Source organism: Dermacentor andersoni, chromosome 1, assembly GCF_023375885.2.
Source record: "Dermacentor andersoni chromosome 1, qqDerAnde1_hic_scaffold, whole genome shotgun sequence".
Lineage (NCBI taxonomy): Eukaryota > Metazoa > Arthropoda > Arachnida > Ixodida > Ixodidae > Dermacentor > Dermacentor andersoni.
This window is the reverse complement of record NC_092814.1, coordinates 316,663,629-316,690,987: the sequence shown is the minus strand read 5'-3', so window position 1 is coordinate 316,690,987 and position 27,359 is coordinate 316,663,629. Positions and strand designations below refer to the sequence as shown.

The 27,359-nt window shown below is 47.0% G+C and overlaps 1 protein-coding gene and 1 long non-coding RNA gene across 5 annotated transcripts in view; one reads left to right on the top strand and one right to left on the bottom strand.

The window, feature by feature from the left end:
- The window catches only part of LOC129381004 (uncharacterized), a 75,088-nt gene that overhangs the window by 36,655 nt on the left and 11,074 nt on the right, over positions 1-27,359 (top strand). For 3 of the 4 annotated variants that reach the window (XR_011891036.1, XR_011891038.1, XR_011891040.1), the window contains exon 5: positions 20,360-20,475. The exons of the other annotated variant lie outside the window; for it this stretch is intronic. This is a non-coding gene — a long non-coding RNA (uncharacterized lncRNA). The remainder of the gene's footprint in view (positions 1-20,359; positions 20,476-27,359) is intronic. 4 annotated transcript variants of the gene reach the window in all.
- Positions 5,272-19,828, bottom strand: LOC126548408 (uncharacterized). The gene is made up of 2 exons (XM_050196547.3): positions 19,724-19,828; positions 5,272-5,883 (listed from the first exon to the last, which is right to left on the bottom strand). The coding sequence occupies exons 1-2, from the start codon at positions 19,826-19,828 to the stop codon at positions 5,272-5,274; spliced, it is 717 nt and encodes a 238-aa protein (XP_050052504.2).

The window sequence follows — 27,359 nt, the reverse complement described above, 5'->3', positions numbered from 1 at the left end:
ACACCAGCAGAAAGTCCAGCCATACCGACTTAAACTACTTCAGTACGTCTCACAGAACAGTTTTCCACGTAGAAGACGCCACGTCATACTAAATAGACCGCACGAGCGCGAAAACAAACGCCAGAAACTACCGCCGAGCGTATACCTGCCATGCAAAACGGAGCGCTCGCCCAAGCCAGCATGCCGATTGCCCATAGATGGCGTCACCGCGTAGCAATATCAACATTTTTTTTTAGAAGGTACGGAGATCGATCCGGAAGAATTGAACGTGCCGGGGCAATGGTACATTAGAAAGAAGTAAGGAAAAGCGGCCCCCCTAGTGAACAACGAGGCACGACATATGGAACGGCAGCGAGCCGCCGAAAAGCTCGCAGGGAGGAAGATGGCGGCTAAGTCGGTTGAAAGGCAATTTGCCCGACTTCCGGACGGCGCCGAGAAAGTAGTCATGAGGCCGCACGGAGGTCTCGTACGTCTAATGAAATACGGAAGTGCGTATTTGGCAGACGTAATACTTAGGGAGGCTGGCGTCAGTCCAGACGCCGCCGGAGAGGACGTCATCCTGATGAATGTGAAGCAACATTCCATTCTCGTCGCTACCATCAGCGCGGAAAGGAAGCGAAAGTACGCCGACTTGAAGCTCCTCGTGTTCGAAGGGGAAAAAATTGAAATGACTACGTACGTCGCTATGCCGGAGGACTGCGGAAAAGGCGTCGTGCATGAAGTCCCTTTGTCCTTCTCGGACGCAGAGATCTTGAAAAGGTTGCAAATCTACGGGAATCCCCCGGTCCTGGGAGTACGACGACTCGGAAGAACGTCGAGGACAGTTTTAATACTGTTCGAAGACAAAGAGGTGCCGCGGTGGGTGAGACTTACGCCCGTGGCGCAACGCTGCGTAATCTACCGCAAGAAGTACGAAGTTTGTAACGCCTGCGGGCGGCTCGGACACCGCGAGGACGTCTGCCCGGACCCCGCGAATGTGAAGTGTCGTGGCTGTGGCATGGAACAACCACCACAAGACCATTTATGTGAACCCAAGTGTCAACTGTGCGGGAAAGGACACCCGCTCGGTGACAGAAAATGCAGAGAACTCTACCGTGTTCCTTACGAGGTGAAGAAGAGGCAGTGGGAACGAAATACCAACATGCTACAGCAGCAGCAACTTCAAAAGCAGCAGCAAGCCGGAGCGACTGCCGAGGTGAATCCCAGGGGTTGTTCAAGGTCAGGCGCGGAAACGAGGACTTTCGCGTCAGAACCGACTCCTTTCCGAGGCTGGAGGAGACCACCGGAGGGCACCAGCAGCGTGGCCGTTCGCGGTCCCGCACCAGGGGCCGCTCCGGATCCAGACAAAGGGGGAGATCAAGCTCCAGGGACCCGGCGAACCCATGGACTAAGAAGCGGAAGCAGAGCAGGGACCGAAACAATGTAAGCTTTGGCAGTGGGGTTTCCCAGGCAAAAGATAAGAAAGATGAGGAGATCGATAAATTACGGAAAGAGGTTGGGGAGCTTAAAGAGGTCATTAATAAGCTCACTCAAGAGTTGCATAGATCAAAATCACAGGCGTGCACGGGGTCCCCCTCCACCCACAACGCGCAACCAAAACTGGTATCGAAACCAACCCGCCCGGTCCCTATGGCTGCGACTCCTATGCAGCCTGCGGCACCAGAGGAGGAAAATATGATTATCGAATCGGCTAGACCACCCCCAATGAAACGCAAAGGGGAAGACGTTGATCCGTTGGTGGCACTAGAGAAACGATTAGAAGCCAAAATCGAAGCTAAATTTGATTCTTTCATGGCCCAAATAATGGGAGCAATACAGCAGACTCAAAGCCAGATCCAAGCCCTTACGGGTGAAGTACAAAAGCAAAGGGCAGAATTAGTAGCCATCGGACAATGGCAACTAAAAGCGGAGGAACAACTCGACCAGCTCCAACATGGCCAGAGGCGCGCAAAGTGAGTCTTTAATCTGGCAGTGGAACTGTCGCGGCTTCCAACGCAAGCGAGCGTTAGTGCAACAGTATTTCTTTCTTTCTTTATTCATTTATTCAAGACATTCCTTACAGAAATGCCTTGGGGGACGCGACAAAAGGCACTGAACGTGCCTGACTGGGCCTCGCCACCCTTGGCAGCAGCAGTCACACAAGAAGAATAATAACAAAAGTATTGACTACAATAGGCTCAATTTGGAACACGGTAGAACTTAAACATCAGTAAGTGTTCCTTATCAATAACATAATAACATATACACATACACATCAATAACATAAATACACATATAATTAGATACATTGTACAGGTATGTCGCGAACTATCGTCCTAGTACAGAAAATATATCGGACTTTCACAATGAAAAGCCAAGACACAGTAAGAGGAAACCAACTGGGATCAGTCCAGCACGATTTTTAGTCTGTGTTAAGGAAAAAAAATTTGAGCATTTTTCTGAAAATGTGCGCTGAGGTAGCTGTAACGAGCGCTTCAGCAATTTCCGGATATTTGTTGAGAAGGTCTGGTATCATAAAGCTTAGTTTTTGATCGCCATATTTTGTACGAGAGCGTGGCCTGGGTATTAAATTCTTTCGTAGGCAGTACGGACCAGGTTTCACTTGATATTTGGTTTGAATAGGTGTTGCTTGGTGCTGATGCAATATTTCCAGGGCCAAGTTGTATTTATACAATTTATGAATAGGCAGTATTTTATTAGATTTAAAAAAGGGTGTAGTGTCTTCAGAAAGTTCTAAATTTCCTATTGCACGCACCGCTCGCTTTTGCAAACAAAAAAGACTGTCTAGGTTGGTCTTAGTCGTTGTTGACCATACTAAGAAACAGTAACATAACCGGGAATGAAATAGCGCGTAGTATATCTGCCTTTTCACCGCAGACGGGATATAATATCTCACTTTATTTAAGATTCCAACAGCTCGCCCTAGCTCACTTCGGAGCTTGTCAACGTGAGGCGTCCATGAGAGGTTTTCTTGAAATGTCACCCCCAAAAATCTAACTGATACAGATTGTTCGGTGGTAACGTTTTGAAATTTTAAATCCAAGTTTATAGTCGGGTGGTGTCCTCGCGGCCGGAAGAGTAAGTATTTCGTTTTGCTGATGTTTAATTGAAGTCGTTAGATTGAAGCCACAAATCCAGACCTGTTAGCCATTCGTTAGCTCGATGAAATACCTCTCTTTCATGAGCACCTGTAAAGAATACATTCGTATCGTCTGCGTATAAAATTAACTTTGTATTTTTGTTAATGTTTACAATATCGTCAATGTATAATAAAAATAACGTTGGTCCTAGTAATGATCCCTGTGGTACGCCAAATTTTACAAATTTTAAGTCTGAATTTACGCCATTTATGCATGTGAATTGAGCTCTCGAAGTTAAGTAGCTTTTTATCAAAGACCAAGCTTTGCCCCGTATTCCATACAATGGCAATTTCTTTAAGAGCACATCGTGTTGGACACAGTCAAAAGCTTTTCTAAAATCCAGAAATATTCCCAGGGTAACTATTTTCCTTTCGATGTTGTCTAGTATGTGCTCCTTTATTTCAAGAAGGGCACTTTCAGACGACTTGTTTTTTCTAAACCCGAATTGTTCGCTTACTATTATATTGTTTGCCGTCAGAAAGCCAGAAAGTCTTTTATGTATTATGTTCTCCGCTATCTTTGCAAAGATAGGAAGCACTGATATTGGTCTGTAATTGTTCTTGTCTTTAACGGAACCACCTTTATGTATTACGGCAACACGGGCTAGCTTCATTGCGTCTGGGAACACTGCGGTTGAAAGAATAAGGTTGATAATGTGCATAAGCGGGATGCTTACCATCGGCGCGACAGCTTTCAGTGGTCTAGCTTTGATATCGTCAGCTCCAGCGGCGCAATCATTTTTCAAAGCCAATATGATATCAGTTATCTCATATTGATCGGTGGGTGACATAAATATAGTATTTTGACAATGTGTTTTCACAAAATGTTCACAAGGCATTTCGGCGCGGTCATCTGCCGAAGCACCCACATTAATAAAATGTTCGTTAAACAAGTTTGCGACCTCAATGTCACTCATGGACTCACTTTCATACGAAACACGTTTTGGCGAACTTGTCTTTCCTATAATATCCCGGATCGCTTTCCATACAAGACGAGAATTTCCCACAATTTCAGAAACTTTTTTCATGTAGAATTCTCGTTTTGCTTTTTTGATATCAGCACTTAATTTGTTCCTCATTTTCTTAAATATTTGAAGATCACCTTCACATCTCGTGTCTAAAAACTTCTGGAAAAGGCTCTGCCTTTGTTTAATTCTGGTGTATAATTCATGTGATATCCAAGGTTTTCTTGTTTTTTTGTGTTTTTTAGGAGCTTTTAGCGGAAAGGAGGCATTGTAGGCAGAAGTAAAACACTTCAGAAAGACATTATAAGCAACATTTGGATCATTTTCTTTTATGACAGTATCCCATTTCTGTTGTTCCATGAGTTCTTTAAACCTTAACATGTTTTGTTCCGAGTAGTCTCTAATCAGTGTTTCTTTTACTAATGTACGCTTTTGTTTCGATGGTATTAGACAATAAATTGGTAAATGATCGGTAAGGTCACAAGTGATTACACCTGACTTCACTTCATCAGGGCAAAAGCTTGTAATGCATAGGTCTAATATTGTTTCAGTACTTGAGGTGACACGGGTAGGCTCGTTAATTACATTTGTACAACCGTATGATTCGAAAAGTTCTCTGAAATGCAAGAAGGTAGCATTATTTTCAGAAGCATCTATATTAAAGTCACCGACAAAAACACATTCACGGTTGATTTCAATACTGCGCACAAATACTTCTTCTGCAAACTGCATAAATTCACTTATACACCCAGATGGCGGGCGGTACAGGACAGCAAGAATTATGTTATAGCAGTGAATAAAAACACATTCTAAATTTTCGTTCACAATATTATAATTTGGTGGAATTTGGTACGGCAGATCCGAACGGACATACAGGGCAACGCCACCTCCACGCTTCAATGAACGACAGGCTGACACACAGCCATATCCAGGTAGTAAAAAACAGTCATCCGGTGTGAACCATGTCTCACTAAAGCAAATGAAATCGAATTCATGGTTTAGGCTCGATAAAAATAAGGTAACCTCATCAAATTTATTTCGCAAGCTTTGGCAGTTCAAATGAAATAATGAAAGATTTTGCTCATCCTTCAGCTGCACAGTATGATAAGCGATATCTGACATGAATGGAGTGGCGCATTCATGCAAGTATAGCAGAGGACTATGCTATCATTTCAGGTTTGCAAGATCGTCCTTATCACGGACAACAACTGCACGTGCGCCGGTCTTTTTTCTTACAAGTACTTTTCCGTTCGCGTGCCAAACGAACGCGTAGCCAGATTCCTTCGCCCAGCATTTTGCACTTGCCAGAAGAGTACGAGAGAAACGAGTCAGATTTTCACAGATAAACATATTGGTATTAGCGTCTCGTAACGCCTTCCTTTTTTCCAGCCAAGCGTCGCGAATTTCTGATTTTGCGAAGCTAACAATTACGCCCCGTGTTTTACCCGGCTTAGCAGGAAGCCTGTGAATGGCTGTTATGTCGCTCGAGCACAATGGCTTAAGCTCCAGTGTCGTACCTATGTCGTTAACCTTCTTCATCAAGTCTTCGTCATCAGACTCCGTGATGCCGTGAAATTCAATGTTTAGACGACGACTGCGCCACTCTAGATTATGTATATCCAGATTGAGCTGTGCAATTTCGCTGGCCCCTTCCCCCTTCTCGAGCTGTTCAACTCGCTTCGTAACTTCCTTGGTTAACTTTTCTTGGGCAAGAAGGCGTGTTTGAAAGTCGTCAAACTTATCGGAGAGTAGTTGGACGGATGATTCAAGAGGCTCAAGCTTGGCAGACAAGGCCAGGAGAGAGTCAATCTTACTTTCGATTGCAAGAAGCCGAGTGATTAGCTCTCGATCGGACGGCTGTTCTTCACGTGCAATATGGGATTTGCCGCCACCCTTGCATGACTCACACTTCCAGGATTTATGTGCGTTTCCTCGTTTCGATTTGTGTGTATCCTCCGAAACGCCACTACAGGGTCCGAGATGAAAGACAAAATCACACTCGGAGCAGCGTATTGAAGGACAGCCGTCAGCAATAAGCTGTCGGCACGCGCAGCAGCGTAACATGATGTATGCGCGATCAACAACAGTTCCGTTGGCAGCAACAAGCATGCGCAAAAAAAAGAACAGAATATTACGAACGCATAGACTAACAAATGCAAAATGGCAGCAGCAGCAGCGAGAGCGCTCTTCAGAAAATAGACCTCGGGTTTACGGAATAGGGTTGTTACACCAACCTGAAAAATTGAAGTAGCGTTCGTGAGAGACGAGTTCACGTCCAGCTGCCGCTGCTGCCAAATGACTCGTTTCACTGTGAGGCCACCGCTTTTATGGCCCAGGGTGGCGCCGAGATCCCGGTGACGTCGTAGGTCAGTCAATTGCACGCCTGGTGTAGATGCGTCTGGGCATGCGCTGAGCAGCAGAATACTGGCTGGTGACGGAGGCACACTGATTTGGAATCTTGACAAGCACCAGGAAAGCCAGGACGACAGGCGCCGAAACAGCGGCAGATAGCTGAAAAACGGAAGTAGCGTTCGTGAGAGACGAGTTCACATCCAGCTGCCGCTGCTGCCAAATGACTCGTTTCACTGTGAGGCCACCGCTTTTATGGCCCAGGGTGGCGCCGAGATCCCGGTGACGTCGTAGGTCAGTCATTTGCACGCCTGGTGTAGATGCGTCTGGGCATGCGCTGAGCAGCAGAATACTGGCTGGTGACGGAGGCACACTGATTTGGAATCTTGACAAGCACCAGGAAAGCCAGGACGACAGGCGCCGAAACAGCGGCAGATAGCTGAAAAATGGAAGTAGCGTTCGTGAGAGACGAGTTCACGTCCAGCTGCCGCTGCTGCCAAATGACTCGTTTCACTGTGAGGCCACCGCTTTTATGGCCCATGTTGGCGCCGAGATCCCGGTGACGTCGTAGGTCAGTCAATTGCACGCCTGGTGTAGATGCGTCTGGGCATGCGCTGAGCAGCAGAATACTGGCTGGTGACGGAGGCACACTGATTTGGAATCTTGACAAGCACCAGGAAAGCCAGGACGACAGGCGCCGAAACAGCGGCAGATAGCTGAAAAATGGAAGTAGCGTTCGTGAGAGACGAGTTCACCTCCAGCTGCCGCTGCTGCCAAATGACTCGTTTCACTGTGAGGCCACCGCTTTTATGGCCCAGGGTGGCGCCGAGATCCCGGTGACGTCGTAGGTCAGTCAATTGCACGCCTGGTGTAGATGCGTCTGGGCATGCGCTGAGCAGCAGAATACTGGCTGGTGACGGAGGCACACTGATTTGGAATCTTGACAAGCACCAGGAAAGCCAGGACGACAGGCGCCGAAACAGCGGCAGATAGCTGAAAAATGGAAGTAGCGTTCGTGAGAGACGAGTTCACGTCCAGCTGCCGCTGCTGCCAAATGACTCGTTTCACTGTGAGGCCACCGCTTTTATGGCCCAGGGTGGCGCCGAGATCCCGGTGACGTCGTAGGTCAGTCAATTGCACGCCTGGTGTAGATGCGTCTGGGCATGCGCTGAGCAGCAGAATACTGGCTGGTGACGGAGGCACACTGATTTGGAATCTTGACAAGCACCAGGAAAGCCAGGACGACAGGCGCCGAAACAGCGGCAGATAGCTGAAAAATGGAAGTAGCGTTCGTGAGAGACGAGTTCACGTCCAGCTGCCGCTGCTGCCCGCTATTAGATGAGAAACCGCTAGCTATAGCCCTGCAGGAGACGGGCAAAGCAGCACAACTCTCGGGATACCAAGCTTTTTCAAGTGACAGGGGTGAGGAATCTCGCGTCACTACGTTCATTAAGAGGAATATTGCGGTAATCGTGCACGAAATCAACTCGAGAGACATTGAGGCAGTGCTTCTGGAAATTATTACGGGACGAAAAGAGGAACCGAACGTGTTCCTATTAAACTTGTACAGCACTCCACAGCAGAGAAAGGTGCGATTCAGGGCCCTCTTTCGCAAAGCTATTCAGGCAGCCGGGATTAATCTCTTGCTAATAGTAGGTCACTTTAATGCAGCGCATCCGGAATGGGGTTACGCTAAACAAGATCCAAAAGGTAGGCAGCTATGGGAGGACGCGCACGAGCTAGGACTCACCCTACACACGGACCCTAGCTGTCCGACCAGGGTGGGTAACAGCGTGTGCGCAGACACCTCCTCTGACCTGACCTTCTCAAAAAATATGACAGATCTGAATTGGAAAAACTCGGAGCTCAATTTCGGAAGTGATCATTTCGTTCTGGCCTCGATCCTTAAAAAAAGGGTGAAGACGCGTCGTGTGCGTCAACCGAGGATCACCGAATGGGGATTATTTAGGGAGAAGCGAGAGAAAGCTGCCATAGGGAAAATCACAAACATAGAGAAATGGACGGAGGCCATCGCGCGTCACGTTGAAGAGGCAACCAAGACGATTGAAGGGGACGATGCCCCGGAAATAATAGATAGCAAACTGCTTCACATGTGGGAGGCAAAACGTGGTATGGAGCGCAGACTAAAGAAGCAAAAATGGAACCGTAATCTTAGAAGGCGGATTGCTAGACATAACAAAGAAATTGAAAATTACGCGATCAAATTATGCGAACAGAATTGGTGCAGCAGATGCGACGAGATGGAGAGGGGCATGAGCTTTTCCAAAACGTGGGGTCTGCTGAGACACCTATTAGATCCGACTAATTCGAAAACCCCATCGGGAATTAGATTATCAAAAGCCAGGCACGCGTATGAGGGTACAGACGTGGAATTTATGGACAAACTGATCACCATGTACATTGGCGATACGCATAGCACCCCCCTCCTGGAATACGACGGAGCTCCCAATGAGGAGCTCGACGCACCCATCACGGAGGCGGAGGTCAGGGCAGTAATATTGGGACTGAAAACCAAATCAGCCCCGGGCCCTGACGGGATAACAAACAAAATTCTAAGAAATCTGGACGATGCCTCCATCAGCGCTCTGACGGAGTACATGCAAGAAATTTGGACTAAAGGCCACCTGCCACGCCAGTGGAAGATGGCAAACGTGATCCTAATTCCAAAGCCGGGCAAACCCCCTAAACTAGAAAATCTAAGACCCATTTCCCTAACCTCATGCATGGGGAAATTGATGGAGCGCGTAGTCCAGACCAGACTGACGCACTTTATGGAGCAGAACGACCTGTGGCCTCACGAGATCATCGGTTTCCGACCGGGCTTGTGTACGCAGGACGTGATGCTCCGACTAAAACATGACATAATCGACTCACGTTCTAGAGACGCCAAGGTAATCCTCCTCCTGGACTTGACAAAGGCTTTTGATAATGTTAAACACGAAGCGATACTCCACGGTCTCCAAGAAATCGGGGTAGGCGCGCGAACATTCGACTATGTCAAGGACTTTCTGTCAGACAGAACTGCCTGCATGAAGTTCCAAGATATTAAATCTCCAACACTGAAATTAGGAAGCAGGGGCACGCCGCAGGGCTCGGTTCTGTCCCCGTTCCTCTTCAACGTGGCGATGAGGGGCCTCCCCGAAGCTCTGAGAAGCATACAGGGGCTAAATTTCAGTATTTATGCGGATGACATCACCCTCTGGACCAACCAGGGGAGCGATGCGAGCATCGAGGAGCGCCTGCAGGCGGCGGCGGACACTGTCGTGGACTATGCTGCCAGTAGGGGTCTCTCATGCTCACCACAAAAATCGGAGTTATTCGTCTACAACCCAAAGTCGCTGCGGTGCAAGCGTAGCTCGGAATTTGACATTAAAATAGAGGGGAAACCAGTCCCAAAGGTTAACCAAATCAGAATCCTAGGACTCTTCATACAGGAAAACGGATATAATGATGGGACAATCAAAAATCTAGAGGGCTTTGCCACGCAAGCGCTTGGCATATTTAGAAGGGTCGCGCTGAAAGGACGAGGCCTGAAGGAAAGAAGCTTGCTTAAACTAACCCAAGCATACGTAATAAGCCGCGTGTGCTATGCTACGCCTTTCTTAAACATCAGGTCAGAGGAGAAGAGGAAACTCGACTCGCTCATCCGACGGTGCATAAAGAGGGCCTTAGGCTTACCAATTACCACCTCCACAGAAAAGCTCCTCTCTATGGGAGTGCACAATACCTGGGACGAAATAGCGGAGGCTGTCAGAATTTCGCAGCTTGAAAGATTAAGCCGAACGACCACAGGCAGAGCTATCCTCGAAATGGTAGGCCTGCAAACAGATAGGGGACTACGAGGCAAGACAAACATCCCGCTGGACTGCCGAGAAAATATAATCATTCCCCCCCTCCCTCGTAACATGCATCCCATATTCAACACGGAGAGGAGGGAAAAAAGAGCAGAAGCACTAATCAAACGCTTTGATTCAATGGACAGCAAGTCGGTTGCGTACGTGCACGCGGCAAGTGGCAAGTCGGGTGCGGCGGTCGCCTCGGTGGTCGACGGCCGAGGTGCCCCCGTATCGGCCACCACCATTAGAAGCCGCAACTCGGAAACGGCTGAAGAAGTTGCGATAGTGCTCGCTTGCGTGGGAACGGAAGCAAATTTCATAATTAGCGATAGCAAAACGGCCATCTGGAATTTTGGAAAGGGCAGGATCTCGCCGGAAGCGGCAAGGGTTCTGGCCAGTAGACGGCTGAACAGAAAAATTAGCTTAATTTGGACCCCTGCACACACGTCCGTTTCTGGCAACGAGGCGGCCCACGAGTTAGCCCGAGCTCTCTACTTCCGGGTGGCTGTGGAACCACCCGACTGCCGGAACATGGACGAGCGTCTGCAAAATTATACGGAGATTGTCGAAAATTATCGGCTACGCAGGAGACTGGTGCCACCACCGGATAAAAGTCTAAACAATAGAGAGGCAGTCGCATGGCGGCGCCTGCAAGCTGGGAACTTCGTAAACCCGGTCTGGGCATACCATGTTATGCATGATAGAGAAAACGATGAGTGCAAACACTGTGGGGCGAGAGGGACCCTCGATCACATAATCTGGGAATGCGCTAGCTCACCAGGGGCTAAAGCAAACATAAATTGTAGAGAGGCCTGGGAAGCCCTGCTGCGGAGCGAGGACCCTACTCCACAGCAACACGCCATCCGCCTGGCGGAAGAAGCCGCGAAGAATCAAGACCTCTTTGCTTGCTTCTAATCGCGGAGGTTCCGGCCACCGTCCCCAAGGCCTGTGTGCCGGGGACGGGGAGTAGGGGCCTCCTTATCCGGCGGTACAATAAAGTTGCTATCATCATTATCAACATTTTATCATCAAGAGACTGAAGCAGGGGTGCCCTTTATCCCCACTGCTGTTTATGATGTACATGGTGCGGCTGGAGAGGGCGCTAGAAGGAAGTAATATCGGGTTTAATCTCTCATACAAACAGGCGGGTTCAGTAGTTGAGTAGCAGCTTCCAGGTTTATCTTATGCGGACGACATTGTGTTGCTAGCTAACAAGCAAAGTCATTTGCAACGTCTGACTAATATCTGTGGAAAGCAAGGCAAAAATTTAGGTTTAAAATTTAGTGTTAGAACATCAGGTGTTATGGTATTCAATGAAAACAGTGAACAGTGTGACGATCGGCCTGCAGGGGTACTGCTCTGCAAAGCTATCTCAGCCCGCTGCAGGTGCTTCGATCGACCCGCGGTGGTGGCACGCGTCAGAGAACCGGCGAAGACGACACTGCTAACCGACCATGAACTGCCTTCGGAGAACTGGAGACTATGGCAACGTTAATCCACCATGCGCCTTCGGAGAATCGGCGACGGCAGCAGGGCTAGCCACGTTTGGCGGACCATGTATTGTTGGTTTGCCGTGGCCTTTATGGTCTATTTGCAGCAAGAAGAGCTTCTCTAACAAAAGGGTACCTTGCGGTACGTTTTTCCTCGGGCCCCAGGATTCGTCACAGTTTGCTTACACTCGTGACGATTCCCGGAGAAAGTCAGCTCTGGAATTAAGAGGCGCCGGCTGTGGTCAGGCGTGACTAACTGGCTACGAGGACCCGCTCAACTCGGGTTCTGGGAATCCAAAGTGCGTATGTGAGTGTATGAGCCCTCCCCCTCAATGGCGGGTCGACTACGCCCCAACGACTGTGGACGGTCCGATTGGACATCAGTTTTCCCTCCCCTAGGGATCTAGGGAGGACAGAGTCTTTTTAAGCAGCAGTTTGTCGGCTGCTAGGGGTGTGCTCGTGTTCGAGAAGCAGTGTGTTTGGAACTGTGTGCTCGTGTGCTGTATGCTTCGTCTTGCGCGCTCCATTTGGGAGTCACGCTAGACTGTCGAAATGTATCTCTTGTTTTAATGTAAATAAACCCTGTACCCCTAGTCCCGACGAAGAGCCAGGTCCTTCCTAAAACCCCAACCACAACATTACAACAGACAATGGCGATACAGGGCCAGGAAATACCTCGGGTAACAGTATACAAATACCTTGGTATATGGATAAACGAAGGCAATAGATATATGGAAACACAGGAAAAAAGAATAACAGTGAATGGGAAGGGAAATGCAGCCATAATGAAGCACAGAGCGCTATGGGGATACAATAGGTACGAGGTGCTTCGAGGTATGTGGAAAGGTGTAATGATTCCTGGACGTACGTTTGGAAATGCGGTTGTTTGCTTTAAATCAGTGGTACAATCAGGACTCTATGGGAACCAAAGGTCACTGGGACGCCTCGAATTGGGCGCTCACGGGAAGGCTACAAATGAAGCTGTGCATGGTGATATGGGCTGGACAAGTTTTGAAGTAAGGGAAGCTCGCTGTAGAATTGAGTATGAAGAACGACTGAGGCATATGGAAGAAAGTAAATGGGCTGGGAGAGTGTTGAGGTATCTGTACAAGAAGAACATTGATTTACAGTGGAGGAAAAGAACTAGGAAGCTTACCAGCAAGTATGCGGCCTGTAGGGTGGGCAACACAGCAACAAAGAACGTCAAGCGGAAAGTCAGAGAGGCTGAAATAATCTCATGGGTGGCGGCAATGGAAAGGAAACCTACCATGAGTAACTACTTAAGAGGAAATAACGAAATCAGGAAAGAAACAATTTATGATAACTCAAAGGGAAGCTCATTACTTTTCGAAGCGAGATCGGGATGCCTTAGAACACGCACCTATAAAGCGAGATATTAGAAGGAAGAAGAAGCACGTGCTTGCTGCGGTAAAGCTAGGGAAACTATGGAGCATGTTTTATTAGAATGTGAAGACGTCGGCCCAGCGGTCGATTTAGGCACCACTGGCCTCTTTGAAGCCCTTGGGTTCAGCGAGAGCAGTGGAAAAGTAAACATGTTCGCAATAGGAATTAGTAAGAGGCGATTGGAGGATTGGTGAAAGAAAAGTACGGATATGACAAAAACGGAGACGTACAAAAGCACAGTTCGCAATAGGGGATCAGAAAATTTGGTTGTGGGAGTTCAGTTTTTTTCTTCTTTTTTTTTTGTTTAACTAGGTAGGACATTAGGCAGTATAATAACAAGAGCTTGGTGGCGCAACCCACCGCCCCGCTCCAATGGGCACGCTCATAACATCCATCCCTGACTGCTTGCTCCGGGGTACGTGGAAAGGTGTAATGATTCCAGGACGTACGTTTGGAAATGCGGTTGTTTGCTTTAAATGAGGGGTACAATTAGGACTCGATGGGAACCAAAGTTCAGTGGGACGACTCGAATTGGGCGCTCACGGGAAGACTACAAATGAAGATGTGCGGGGTGATATGGGCTAGACTAGTTTTGAAGTGAGGGAAGCTCGCAGTGAAATTCATTATGAAGAACGACTGAAAGGGAATATAGAAGAAAATAAATGGGCTGGGAGAGTGCTGAGGTATCTGTACAGGAAGAATGTTGATTCAGAGTGGAGGAAAAGAACTAGGAAGCTAACCAGCAAGTAGGGTGGGCAACACAGAAACAAAGAAAGCCAAGCGGAATGTCAGAGAGGCTGAAATAATCTCATGGGTGGCAGCAATAAAAAAGATACCTGCGCCATGAGTAACTACTTAAGAGGAAAAAACGAAATCAGGAAAGAAACAATTGATAACTCAAAGGGAAGCTCATAACTTTTCGAAGCGAGATCGGGATGCCTTAGAACACGCACCTATAAAGCGAGATATAAAAAGGAAGAAGAAGCATGAGCTTGCTGCGGCAAAGCTAGGGAAACGATGGAGCATGTTTTATTAGAATGTGAAGACGTCTGCCCAACTGGCCTCCTTGAAGCCCTTGAGTTCAGCGACAGAAATGGAAAAGTAAACATGTCCGAAATAGAGATTAGTAAGAGGCGATTGGTAGATTGGTGGAAAAAAAGTAGGGAAACGACAAAAAACCGAGGCCTACAAAAGCAAAGTTCGCAATAGAGGATCAGAAACTTTGGTTGTGGGAGTTCATAGTATATTAGGCACTATTATAGCAAGAGCTTGGTGGCGCAACCCACCGCCCCGTTCCAAAGGGGACGCTCATAGCATCCATCCATCCATCCATGGTGGCGCCCATGAAAAAACGGTCTATATCGGTATCTTTTCTTCTAAAGGGGAGAGGGGGTAATGTGGGTGCGCGATCGAGGCAACGAACGAGGGTGTGTTAGCGACGAGCGCGCTTCAGAACCTAATTAGCCATTTCAACCTCTTTCACCCTATTATTTACTGCTCACCACTCTCCTAGTCAAATCAACTTCCTCGACACGACGGTCTACATAAAAAATGGAAAACTGAGAACGATACTTTACCGGAAGCCTACGGATAGCCAGCATATTTAGAATACACCAGTCATCACCCGCGACACTGCAAGCGAGAAATTTTTGTAGGACAAGCGAAATGAATAAGAAGAATCTGTAGCGAAGACGACGATTATATCCACCGCCTAAATGACCTTAAAGCAACGCTAGCAGAAACAAACTATCCACGAGTTCCTCTCGACAAGGCTTACGACGTCGTGTAAAGATTGGAGTGGCCGTCGGAATGAGATAAGAAACAGCCTATACCAGAATCAGAGAGACCACCAGCCCTTATAACAAAATATTCTAATGCCCTCCCAAACAAAAACAACATGTTACGAACATACCGCCCAATATTATCAAGTAACGAGCGCCTGAGAAAAGCTTTCCCAGTGATACCTAGGGTGACCTATCGCCGCAACAGAAACGTTAAAGACTTGTTAGTGCACGCAAAAATCATGCAACATCATACTCCCGTTATGAAAGCATGTTCAAGCCCCAGATGCAAAAACTGCAGGCACCTTCAAAGTGGCCTCAAAATTAACAGCACCGCAAATATCTATACCCACGAAGTGAAAACTAGCTTTACTTGCATTAGTTCCGACGTAATTTATGTGCTTGAATGTTCCTTGTGTAAGAATATATTAGCGAAACCGGACAATCAATGAACGTCAGGTTAAACCGACATCGCGCGGACAAAGCTAAAAGTCTTCCAAAAGCTGTTGCCGAGCATTTCAACCAACCAGGTACTAACTATGATGAACTTAAATTCTAGATCCTACAGAAAAATTTCCATTCTGCGCGAGACAGAAAATAAAACGAATCATACCTCATCTATAAGTTCAAGGCATTGCAACCAATAGGCATAAACGTTTCAAAAGGAGCTTTAGAATCCATTCGCTATGCCTAATTTCAAACTATAGACGACAGCACCTAGTCATTTATAATTATAATCGGGTTGCTTAGTTTGTATTTCTCTTCTTTTCTTTCGTTCTTTTATTTATACACTTATTATTTTCTTTTTTCACGAGCACCATTTGCTGCCACTACTTTTATTCTCTCTTTCAGAGAGACGATAGTTCACTGACCTCCAACAAAAGCAGATAATCGCACCCCCCCCCCCCCCCCCCTCCCGTCATCCAGGCCCCCTCCCCGAAGAAAGGAACCTACAGTGACACGTCGACCGGCTGACACACGACGCTATTCCACATTCCTCCACCGACGTCGAATAGCACACCTCTCTTTTTAATTCTACACACTCGCCACTAGCACACCCTCTATCATTGCCTCGCCCACCCGCATTACCCGCTCTCTCCTTTAGGAGAACCATACCTATAGATACTGAGCCGAGGAAAGCATATGTCAACTTGAGAACGACAAGTCCCCTTGTCGAAACGTTGACTCCGGCGTTCATATTGTTCTCGATTTGCTCGTGGTCTTGAATTTCCATTCCCGCATTCCCCCGTGTTTTCCCTAAATATAATTTTATAATTTAAGAACGAGATATTAAACGAATACTAATCGTCAATATCAATTTTCATGCTATATATGAATTTAAAATTTGAATGAATATTTTTTGTTTTCATGTTACATAAAATAAAATGATAAATGAACCGAAATGGAATGAATGGATAATTTATAAATTTTATAACTTTGCGAAGACATTTGACCGAGATATATGGCTGATTTCAATTTAAAAAGTATATATATAATAATGTGGTTCTCTGAACTATTTAGCTTATAAAAATTTAAAGTGCAATGCAGCACTACATGGCTTCGATTCTTCCTCTGAGATCTGGAGCGCAACACGGGCAGGTGATGATGACAATCGACGACGTCCCTCAACTATGGCACACACACACACGTCGGAGTTCGTGTCACCAACGGGGTGCGTGCCTCCAGGACTACAGCGGTAGCAGGTAATATGCAAAGAGAGAGCAAAAAAGTCGCAGTTTCGCCCGACAGGCAAAGCACCGATTGCGATAGCAAATTAGTAGATAGCTATACGAAGTAAGGATAGCAGTTTTATCGGCCGTACAAACTTGTAAACATTCGCTGACCAACTAAATTAGTAAGCACAGTGTCACGCGCAGACAGGTAAGCATGAACACATCTCGCTCGATGACTGCTGAATCCCATCCACCGTGGTTTCTTAGTGGCTATGGTGTTGGACTGCTAAGCACGAGGTCACGGGATCGAATCCCGGCAACGCCGACTGCATTTCGATGGTGGTGAAATACCGCTGTACTTATATTAAAAAAAAAAATATGTTGAAGAACTGTAGGTGATCCAAATTTTCTTAAATCACTTTTTCGAAGCCCCGTAATTTTTTGGCTGCGGAAACTCATTGTCCAGATGCTGATGTGAGAAATAGTGGCAGCAGCAGCGAGCGAATCGACCTTCGTGCATCTCTCGCTTCAACGCGAACGAAACGTCGAAAGCGCAGCGCATACGAAGCTACCGGCGCTGCGCGCACTGTGCGAACATTGCAGATCGCGTTGAAGATGAGGCCCGCGCGGGCGCGCACTATGGTCACATCGCAGATCACTATCAAGATACGGCGATACGGCGCCCGCACGGCCGCGCCGTAAGCAGGAGCCGCCGGAGAAGAACGCCCTCCCTCCCCTTGCTCCCATCACCCCCGTACCTCGTGCGCGACAGGAGAGGGCGCGCTTCCGGCCCGCCTTCCTCGCTCGCACACGTGAGATTGAGCTCGCAATCCTTCACTGGCACATACAGCCTATGGCGCGCTGCGACGATTTTATCGCTGTTGGACTTTATACGGAACCTCACGGCGACGGCATAAATGCACCTTGAGTGTCTATATAATTTCTGTCGCATTAAAACATTTGATGAAAGCTTAATTAAGATGTGAGCCCTGCTATATGCAGATCTTGCTATTTGAAATGGTATGATTTATTTGAGATGGAGACCAGAAAATTACGCGAAAGTAAAAAATAAAATCAACTAATTATGAACGAAATCAAGCCGATGTGAGAAGGTGTTAAAGAACGCTTATAAAACCTGACTGGAGTTACATAATAGCAGAGCCTTCGTGGCTCGGATTGTGTTTGCACTTTTGTTCGAGGGTGTAGAAAACCGCGTCCGTATTTGTCATCGTATATCAAGATAAGTATTTTACGGTAACCGCGCTGTGGTGTAGCGGTGGCAATGGCAGAGCACGTGATCAACCAGGAAAGGTGAGCTAAACAAGTGCTCGAAGTATAGAGAAAAAAATATGCGAGATCCCAGAAGGCAGGAAGAATTCGCAGACAGGTTTTCACTTTGTCATATTTCAGCTTGTGTTTGCCATAATGCGCTCGACGTCTTACGCGTATACTTTATTTCACAAATCTATTTTCTACTACCAACATTTCATAGCACGGTGGTTAGCTATGTTGCACGTTAAATATAGTCTTAACTTGAAGTAAATGATGTAATTCACGTCACGAAACTTTGCAGCGTGACAAAGTGAGACACATTTAACTAGAACTTCGTCGATCTCGTCCCATGCACACACAATGAATCGTGTGGATCATACTTACCAGCATCAAAACCAATTGCCGTTTTGAATCCAACAAGCGCGCTTGAGGTTCTTTCAGCGTTTGCAGTGGTAAATAACAGTAAAGTAAGAGACGCTGGCGGACTTCAAGTTCAGCCAATTCACTTTATCTTGAAATTATTATACTGTATCTATTTTTATGAATATATTTAACGTATCATATGCATTGGCCTCCGGAATATTTCCGGACGTTATGAAGCCTGCGGGAGTCGTAGTTGTCTGAAAAAAAGAATGGGTTCTGCAATTACGTACCGGCCAACTTCAGAGCTATCTATAGTTTCTAAAGGGCACCAAAAAAATTTTTTTGCGGTTACATTTTTTCTGTGAGAAACATTGTTAATATTACCTTCACATATTACCTTTCAGAAAGGTACTCTCCACAGAATTAGTACTCTTATAGAAAAAAGAAATGATCAGTAAATCTTTTGAAGAGAGACAACTCATTATGGGGATTTATGTTGGCTTTTTCAAAGCTTTTAATGTTTTAAATCACCTAACATTATTATCAAGCTTAGAATATTATTGATTTCGTGGCATAGCTTTCAGTTTTCTGACGTCATACCTACCCAACACGTAGCAAGCGGTGGCAATACATGAACAATTTTCAGCGATAGGAACTATGAAAGCGTGTGCTCCTCAGGGCAGGGTGCTAGGACCCTCATATTTTAAACTGTATATTAATGATAATGTAAGTATAACGGATCAGGCCTCATTCATAATCTACGAAAACGATACCAGTGCATTATTAAATTCCGATAGCCCTGGTAATTTCTGCCTTAACACAAACGTTGTCATCCAGAACTGAAATAATTAGAGTACAGTCAATATAAAACAGCGTAGAACGATCGAAGGAAATGGGTCTTTCGGTTCGGGTTGCGCTGTTTGATTTAGGCGATGGTACGGTAAGGATTCTATTTTAATCATTTTTCTTTTCGTGTTTCTTCAGTGCTCCGATCGGCACTTCGCCTACTATATTGCTAGGAGCGGTCTCTTGTGAGCAGTGGATTACGAGAAAGGGATAGAATTTAGCAAGCGGGAAATCAGTACATTCTACAGACTCTAGTTTCAAGTTCACATTGCTCCAAGCTATTTTGTTCCGCCCTAATAAGAACCAGACCCTGATTCGTAAAAGCTGTCCAATTTTGCGCACTCACAAAGAAAACTGCCGTACTACAGCCCGCGTTATGAGGGCCTGTTTTCCCTAAACAAAACGGGTATTATGAACCTTTGTTAAACGCTAACAGCTGTTGTGCTTTTCTGAAGGCATTGTCATCATACAGATTGCCTGAGTTGGTGATGGATATATGGAGTATGTCCTTCTGCGAAAGTACGTGTGTAATTTAGCCTGTATATTTTTTTCGAATGCTTTTTTTTAGGTTACTCGTATCTTACAGGGTCAGGAATCCGTTCGTACACTAGAGTGGTTCGTGAGAACCGGCACTTGCCAACCATGATATTGAACTTGTCAGCAATAGCGACCCAGCCGACTGCAGACATCTCTCGCAAACGAGAATCTTCGTGAATTCACCCCTCGATCGACTCGCATATTTACAGAGCCATGGTTGCGCCATAACGTGATGTTCTCATTCCTGAAACTCGTCGTAGCTACTTTTGAAGTAATAAGGATATGCAATCATGACATCGAACTTTGATAAAGCGCGCATTTCCCATAAAACATGTGCGTTTTTTGTCTAGACCTACTTTCTTATAGAAACGCGCTTCGCATCAAATGCGCTTCGAGACTGGAAGCGTTTTCGTGGAAGCCAATCATCGCAATGCACAAAAAAAAATTAAAGTAAGTTTAAGTATTACAGCTTGGGTCGAAACAGAAGTTATCAGCGGCTAATTTTCTCATATTCAGGCACAATTTATTTTACCAGTGTCACCGAGGCAGTGAAGAATAATACATTGCGGCGCGGAACTCTCAATGGTCGTCCGACATTATGACAAGCCCCACATTTCAATGGCCGTGAAATTTGACGCCGTGTTAATGCTCATGGTGCGACTGTGACGTGCTTTCCTTTTCAGAACACATGCTTAATATACTGCACGATTCTACCCGGCATCGTGGTGTCCCAGCTTGACGTCGTTCGGTACAGTCATGGAAACAATACCAAGACCGCTTTTTGCGTTGTTCATATGCAGTGAGTGATGAATATGATTACTGCTGAATAATATACACTGAATATGCAAGTGATGCAATATTCACTGGTTCGTTTTCTTTGTTATTCAAATATTCTTGCAAAATGCGTTTAAGCAACTCGTTCATTGTGGTACGCGCACTGCCTATCGGTAAGTTTTCGCTTCTACAATTACAATTGTACATTTGCCTCTAGTACCACAAGGCCAGCCGTTTCACCTGCCCAAATAAGGTTCATTTCTCGTTGTAGAGTGTTTTCTGGCAATAAATTATATAGGTGCAAATACTTATCGGAAAAGGAAATGGTACTAAGCGTTTCATTCCCGCCTATACTCAGCAGCTACCAGAGGAACCGTGGAGGTTACGATCGTGCACGCACACACACACGCACACACACACACACACACTCACACACACACACATACGCGCGTGCTCAGGAAGATGGTGGAGGAGACGAGAGAAAGGGCGAATGCCATCGTGAGTTTGCTGATCCATGCCATGCCACCTGTTTGTCATCAGCTCACGTATGTGATGGCTGAGGGGAGAGGCGCCTGTAAGATAGTTGGGCCTAGCTTGGGCCCCCTAACAAAAAGCCCTGCGCTCACCTAGGCTTTCTTTCCGCACTCTTAAAAATATGTACACCCTTTCGGACTTATCTTGCCGCACAGCGATAATCGTCATCTGTCTTGCCCGCATTTCCTTTCTTTAACGCTGCGAGCCCGGTACTTCCTACATTCTTAGGCAAAGTTACACCCTATGGGGTGTATCTCTGCCACACAACGATAATCGTCATCTGCCTTGCTTGCGTTTCCTTTCTTGAAAACGCCGCGCCCGCTACTTTCCTGTCGTGAATGCTATGTCATGCTGATAACGCGCATGCCATTCGTTACTGGAAAGTACCGGGCTCGCCGCATTAAAGAAAGGAAATGCGGGCAAGACATGACGATTATCGTTGTGGGACAAGATACGCCCCAAAGGGTGTAAATTTTTCTGAGAGTGTAGAGTGCGTTGTGGGACAAATATACACCCCAAAGAGTGCAACTGTTTTAAGAGCCTACATTCTTCACTCTTAAAATGGTTACACCCTTTGGGGTGTATATTTGTCCCACAGCGATAATCGTCATCTGCCTTGCTTGCGTTTCCTTTCCTGAAAACTCGGCGCTCGCTACTTTCCTGTCGAGAATGCTGCGACACACTGATAACGCGCATGCCGTTCGTGACTGGGAAGTACCGGGCTCGCAGCGTTAAAGAAAGGAAATGCGTACAAGACAGATGACGATTATTGTTGTGCGGCAAAAAGGTGTAATTTTGCGTAAGAGTGTACAGAAGCGTTTAAAGCCACCCAGCGCGCTTCGCCGTCCGCAACACGCGAGCGCAACACGAACACTCCGGCACACCAAGTGCTAGTATAGTGCCTGGATGGGTTTCTCACCTGACTTGTCGCGCTGTCCCTAGACTTTCTTTCGCCTAGGCCGTGTTATATGCTTGGGGTACCTTATAGTCTTATAGATTGTCCTTCGAGCGCTATCGCGCGGAAAACACGTTAGGTCCGGACAACCTACTGTTGGCGACACTTTGACCCCATGTTATGCAATCTGGCGCACTGCCCATGCCAGTGACCTTAGTTGTTTTTACAGCATTTGTAGTAAACACTGGCTCTTTGTTGGCACAGTCTCGAGTTGAACTGTTTCTCAGGTTGGATAGTAATATAGGTTAGGTAGTGGGCAACCTCACCGCTGTTTTTTCTGACATTACGGGGGGGAAAAGCAAGTATTTTCTCTGTGCTCTTGTAGCTTAGCACTCAAAAGAAAGGTCTCGAACACGAATTGATGAAAACAGCCCCCAAAGTTAATGTTCACAAAAGCTTGTTCCGACATCGCTATGTATGTAAATATTTGTATTGTTACCGTATATATGAGCAGTAAGTGCTTGTCGTCAACATTTTATACGCTGCGCTACAACGAAGCCTCGGACAGATTCTCTACAATGCTGTGCATGGGGAGCTACTGAGTTACACTTTCAACATTGTACAATGTGGCACATTCTATGTCGTCTTAAACACGCCGTGAAATTATTTTCTCCTTGTGTTTTTGAACAGCTACTTTTTTTTAGTGCGTCGATCATTCATTGTATTTCATGTATGCTTACATTATTGGCCAATGCCCTACATTGTACGCTCTGCGTCTTAAGTAATGTCAGAGATCGGGTAAATTTATATCCCATGTTCAAACTTCTTAGCACTGAAATAAAGAACATGACAGAAATAAAGCTTCATTCGGAAGTTTTGTGCTTGCGTATATCGTTTCCCCTTTGTCTCAGTCTCTTTCCGCGTTAAGAAGTTTGGTTGTTAAGTAATTGAATAGAAATCTGCGATCTTGGCGTTTGGCGATTTCCTACTGTTTCCACCAAAACTTTTCTGATAGTGTTGAAACCATGTGTACGTATTTCTCGGTTCCATTACTCGCTGAAAAACCCAGAGCATGACTTGCCCCTTGGTTTTTCTAAACTCAATCCATGTTCGTCGAAGAGCTAGCCAGATTGAGGACCACACTGCAGCCGCGTCACAAGCCCATTTAATCGACAGTTCTTAGCCCCTTCCGTCTTTCCTTTAAAGAAAATACTATTGAAAATATACAAGAAGAAATTGCAAAATTTTAATTAAAGAAGGAATCGCTTTCACCCATAACCGTAGATATTTTGAAACACTCAGAGAAGTCTCCCTGTCTTTTTTTTTGTTTTTGTTTTTTTTTTACTTTGTGAGGGCTGATGCAACGGTTTAGTGTTTCTTTGCGTAACTTTTTGAACCTGATAATTTTTGCTGAAGGTATATGGAAACAGCACTGGAGCTTTGCAGTTCGTGACTGAAATACGACGGCGTCAAGTCCTAGTGAAACGTATCATAAGAAGAGTGTGTTTTTATCGCATGTGAGCTGAGCGGTGGAGGAGAAGGAGGAGGAGGAAAAAACACTTTAAGGCCAGAGTAAGGCCAGTAAAGAGCACTTGCTCCGCTAAGGCCCGTTGTTGATGCGCCGAGTCCAAGTGAAGCCAAGCACTCCAGGATGGAGGGGAAGGGAAATAAGGAGAGGTAATGACAGTGTTGCATGAGTGCAGAATGTGTTCTGTATCTGCCCTTTTCTCCGGACAGTTGGGGCAGTCAGCTGTGCTACGCCAACCTTGCAGAGCATTAGTGGGGTGAGAAGAGTATTCGTTTGAGCTTTGCGAAGGACATGTGCTTGTTGCCTGTTAAGTGAAGGGTGAGGTTGGGGTAAAATAGTGTGGTTTTCCCTGTTCTTGTAGTGTTCAGCTATATGCTCTTTGTACGTGGCGGCGTCTATAGTGGTTAGCTGAGCGGCTTTCGCTTCAAGAGCGCGCTTCCGTTTGTTCTACGTAAGCCGCACTGAAGCCATGATAGCTGCAACGCGAGCTTCCGAAGACTTCATGTACGTGCAAGATAAAAAATGCGCGATGTGCTTTGAACATAAGTATAAAATTGAAATTGCGAAAAGCGCGCTATTTTCTTGTACCTTCATGAGGAACGTACCGTATATACTCATGTAATGGCCGCACCCGTGTAGCAGCTGCACCCAGAACTTTGTAAAAAAAAAAAATCTCCCAGAAATGTATATTTCAAAATTGCCCTTGTATAACCCGCACCCTTGATTTTTGGTAAGGTTCGCAGTGTTATCTGTTGTGCGGTGCGAGAATTCCGAAGCTTTTTTTTCTTTTTTTAATCGGTGGCGAAACAAGGCAGCCGTGCCGAGTTTTCGGCCCCTCCAAGTAGGAAACGCACAGCCCTCGAGATTTAGAGGCTGCCCCCGAGACGCTGCCGTCGCTGATCTGTGGGGCGTCACCATTTATTCCAGCCGGCAGGTGGCGTGCTACGGGAATAGCAAAGAATAGCCAGAGCCATTCCAAGCGAGTACTGTAGTTCAATAGAGGCAGTTACGAGCGAAAATATTTCAGAAAAAAACCTTCTTGGCTGGAACGACGAATGCGGCAGTTGAGCTGGCACGTGAGGTCGAACCATCGGTATATATATGTATGCGGTCATGATACGTCTGGTGTAGTAATAGGAGCGTAAGTTGCTTCAGAGCCGGCGATGGATGATTGGACTTTTTTGTAATTCCAGGAATATCAAAATTCACTTGAGGCTGTCGTAGGCACCACAGGGGAGATGAAGGCTTTGTCGCCGGTGTAAAAGATGACGGTATGCACTCTTGATGAGCGCTAATCACTCGTGAAAAGGTCGCTTGAGGTCTTTCGGCTGGTAGGGAGGTCAAATGATGGTCGGGGATCCTTGACAGATGGCGAATGTGCGCTCTGAGAGAGTCGAACACTACGTGTGTCTGGATCATATGGTCCCCAGTGATGGCAATTGTTGCTGCTGTTGACGTGCACCGAGGCAGCCCTAAACACGTGCGTAGGGCTTGACCTTGTATGCTCTCCAAGGCGCGAAAGTTCGTCTTGCATGCATTTGACAACACTGGGACTGGTGTACCCCAGTTTTTGCCGCAGAGAAATTTAAAGACCTGAGCAATGGCAACCAATTTCTTCTTTAGATAGACGCAGTGAGGGCTCCACGAGAGGTTGCGGTCAATGATTACACCCAGAAAGCGATGTGTCTTAGAATAGGATACCGCTTGACCATTGATTGAAACAGGATACGATGACATTTGTTTGCGCGTAAAGCCAGCCAATGCGCACTTTTCAGTAGACACGCTGAGGCCTTGTTCTCGTAGATAAGACGCCGTCCTGGTTGCCGCCCGCTGAAGCCTGGCTCGTACCTGAGGTCGAGTCACCGCAGAAGCCCAGATGCAAATGTCGTCGGCGTATATTGAGACGTGAACTGACCGCGGTGGGTACTCCGCTAGTCCTAACAAGACGAGGTTGAACAGAATGGGGCTCAACACTCCACCTTGCGGCACACCACGCCTGATATAATGTTCCGAAGTTGGGCCGTCTTCAGTCTGTAAGAAAAAGCACCTCTCAGACAAATAGTCCCGAATCCATTGATACATCCGGCCACCAACTCCAACAGCCTCAAGCGAGTTCAGTATGGCCTCATGGGCGACGTTGTCGTATGCTCCTTTAATATCTAGAAAAAGTGCCACTGATAGGCGCTTGAGGCTTTTTATGCGAAGCATATTACTAGAGCTCAACCCAGCTCCTCAGGCGCGGCGGTGTCGCCTTCAATGACCTTTGACCCCATGCCATACCACGTGACACCGTGACGTCACGACAGAGGAGAAACGGGGCTCCAACTCGCGCCGTCGCTCGCGGCGTCGCCTTCAAGGCTGACCACGTGACACCGTGACGTCACGACAGAGGAGAAACGGGGCTCCAACTCGCGCCGTCGCTCGCGGCGTCGCGGCGGTATATAAGCAGCTGCGCTTGTTTCTACGTGGCTTTGGCTCAACTCTTGCAAGATGGGCTGGGTGGGAATCGAACCAGGGTCTCCGGAGTGTGAGACGGAGACGCTACCACTGAGCCACGAGTACGATGCTTCAAAGCGGTACAAAAGCGCCTCTAGTGAATGCGGTGTTGCCTTAGAAACTAGCTGTTTCTAAGGCTCAGGCGTGCGTCGCTTGCTCAGGCGCACATTTCGTTGCCGCGCCGAACGCTGCGTTGCTCGACGCTCACCGCGTCCAATGCGCGGCGCGTAGTCGCTGCGCCGTAGCCCATTGTCTTACACCCCTTGGCGGGTCGACGGGAACGCTTTCGCGTTCCACTCTTGAAGGCGAAGCAGAGTAACGCATGAGTTGTTTCTTCGTCTAGCCGAACCAAATATAGCCAAGCAACAGCAGTTCACCAGGCTAAACAGTGGTTCAACAACTAAAATAAAGACTAGTATGCTACGCATCCTGGGCTTAACCTTAGCTAAGCCACAGCCATTTTTTTTATTTTGGACCCAGGTTACGATGTCAGTGACGTTGTCGATGGACGAGCGACCTCGACGAAAGCCTGTCATGGCGTCCGGATAGATGTTGAATCGCTCTAGGTACCATTCCAAGCGAGCAAGAATCATTCTTTCCATCACTTTACCGACGCAGCTCGAAAGCGCAATCGGACGGTATGATGAGAGCTCAAGCGGAGACTTTCCAGGTTTCAGAATGGGGATCAAGCGGCTCGATTTCCATTGTCTAGGAACGGCGCCGTTCTGCCAAGACTCATTGTAGTAGCTGAGCAGCTCATCACGTGCGTCATGTCCAAGGTGGCATAGGGCAGCATACGTGATGCCATCAGGTCCTGGTGACGACGAACGCCTGCAGGTCGCCAACGCAGCATCGAGCTCTTCGAGTGAAAAGAGCACGTTCATTCCTGGTACACGTGCCTCAGGGATGTCATTCAATGCTGCGTCAGTAATGGTGGCCGCGGACCCAGCAACCTGTGCACAGAACTCTTCAGCCACTTGAAGTTCCGAGCGGAGTTGGTATAGGGCCAGAGCAGCAAAGGGCTTCCTTTGATGCGGAGATGAGCGAAGTCCCCTAACAGTTCTCCATATGTGCGAGAGCGATTTTCGGGGATCAAGCGACTGACAGAAAGTTTTCCATCGCTTGTCATCCAGTTTATCTATACGACGCTGTACTTTCTTCTGTATGCGTCGTGAAGCCCTCAGATCCAAGACGGACTTCGTGCGCCGATACCTCCTCTCCGCCCGTCGGCGTTCCGCACGAAGCCTCTCCAGTTCCATATCCAAGTCTGTTCGCCTTGCTGACCTTGTGAGCGAGCAGATGGATGTTTTCAATGTCTCTGCGATTGCATCTTCGATAGTGTGTGAAAGGCCTTCTCGACATGCGTCATCCATATTCTTCTTAAGCTTTGTCCAATCAACTGTACGCAAGAGAGTAGAGGAGTGTTGCTCAACTCCTCTGATCTTTATGTATGTTG

Coding starts and splice junctions, on each gene's coding strand:
- LOC126548408 (XM_050196547.3), bottom strand. CDS start 19,828: ATGTCTGCAGTCGGCTGGGTCGCTATTGCTGACAAGTTCAATATCATG. Junction 5,884..19,723: donor ACGAACGGATTCCTGACCCT/GTAAGATACGAG, acceptor TTGTCTGCCAAG/CTTGAGCCTCTTGAATCATC.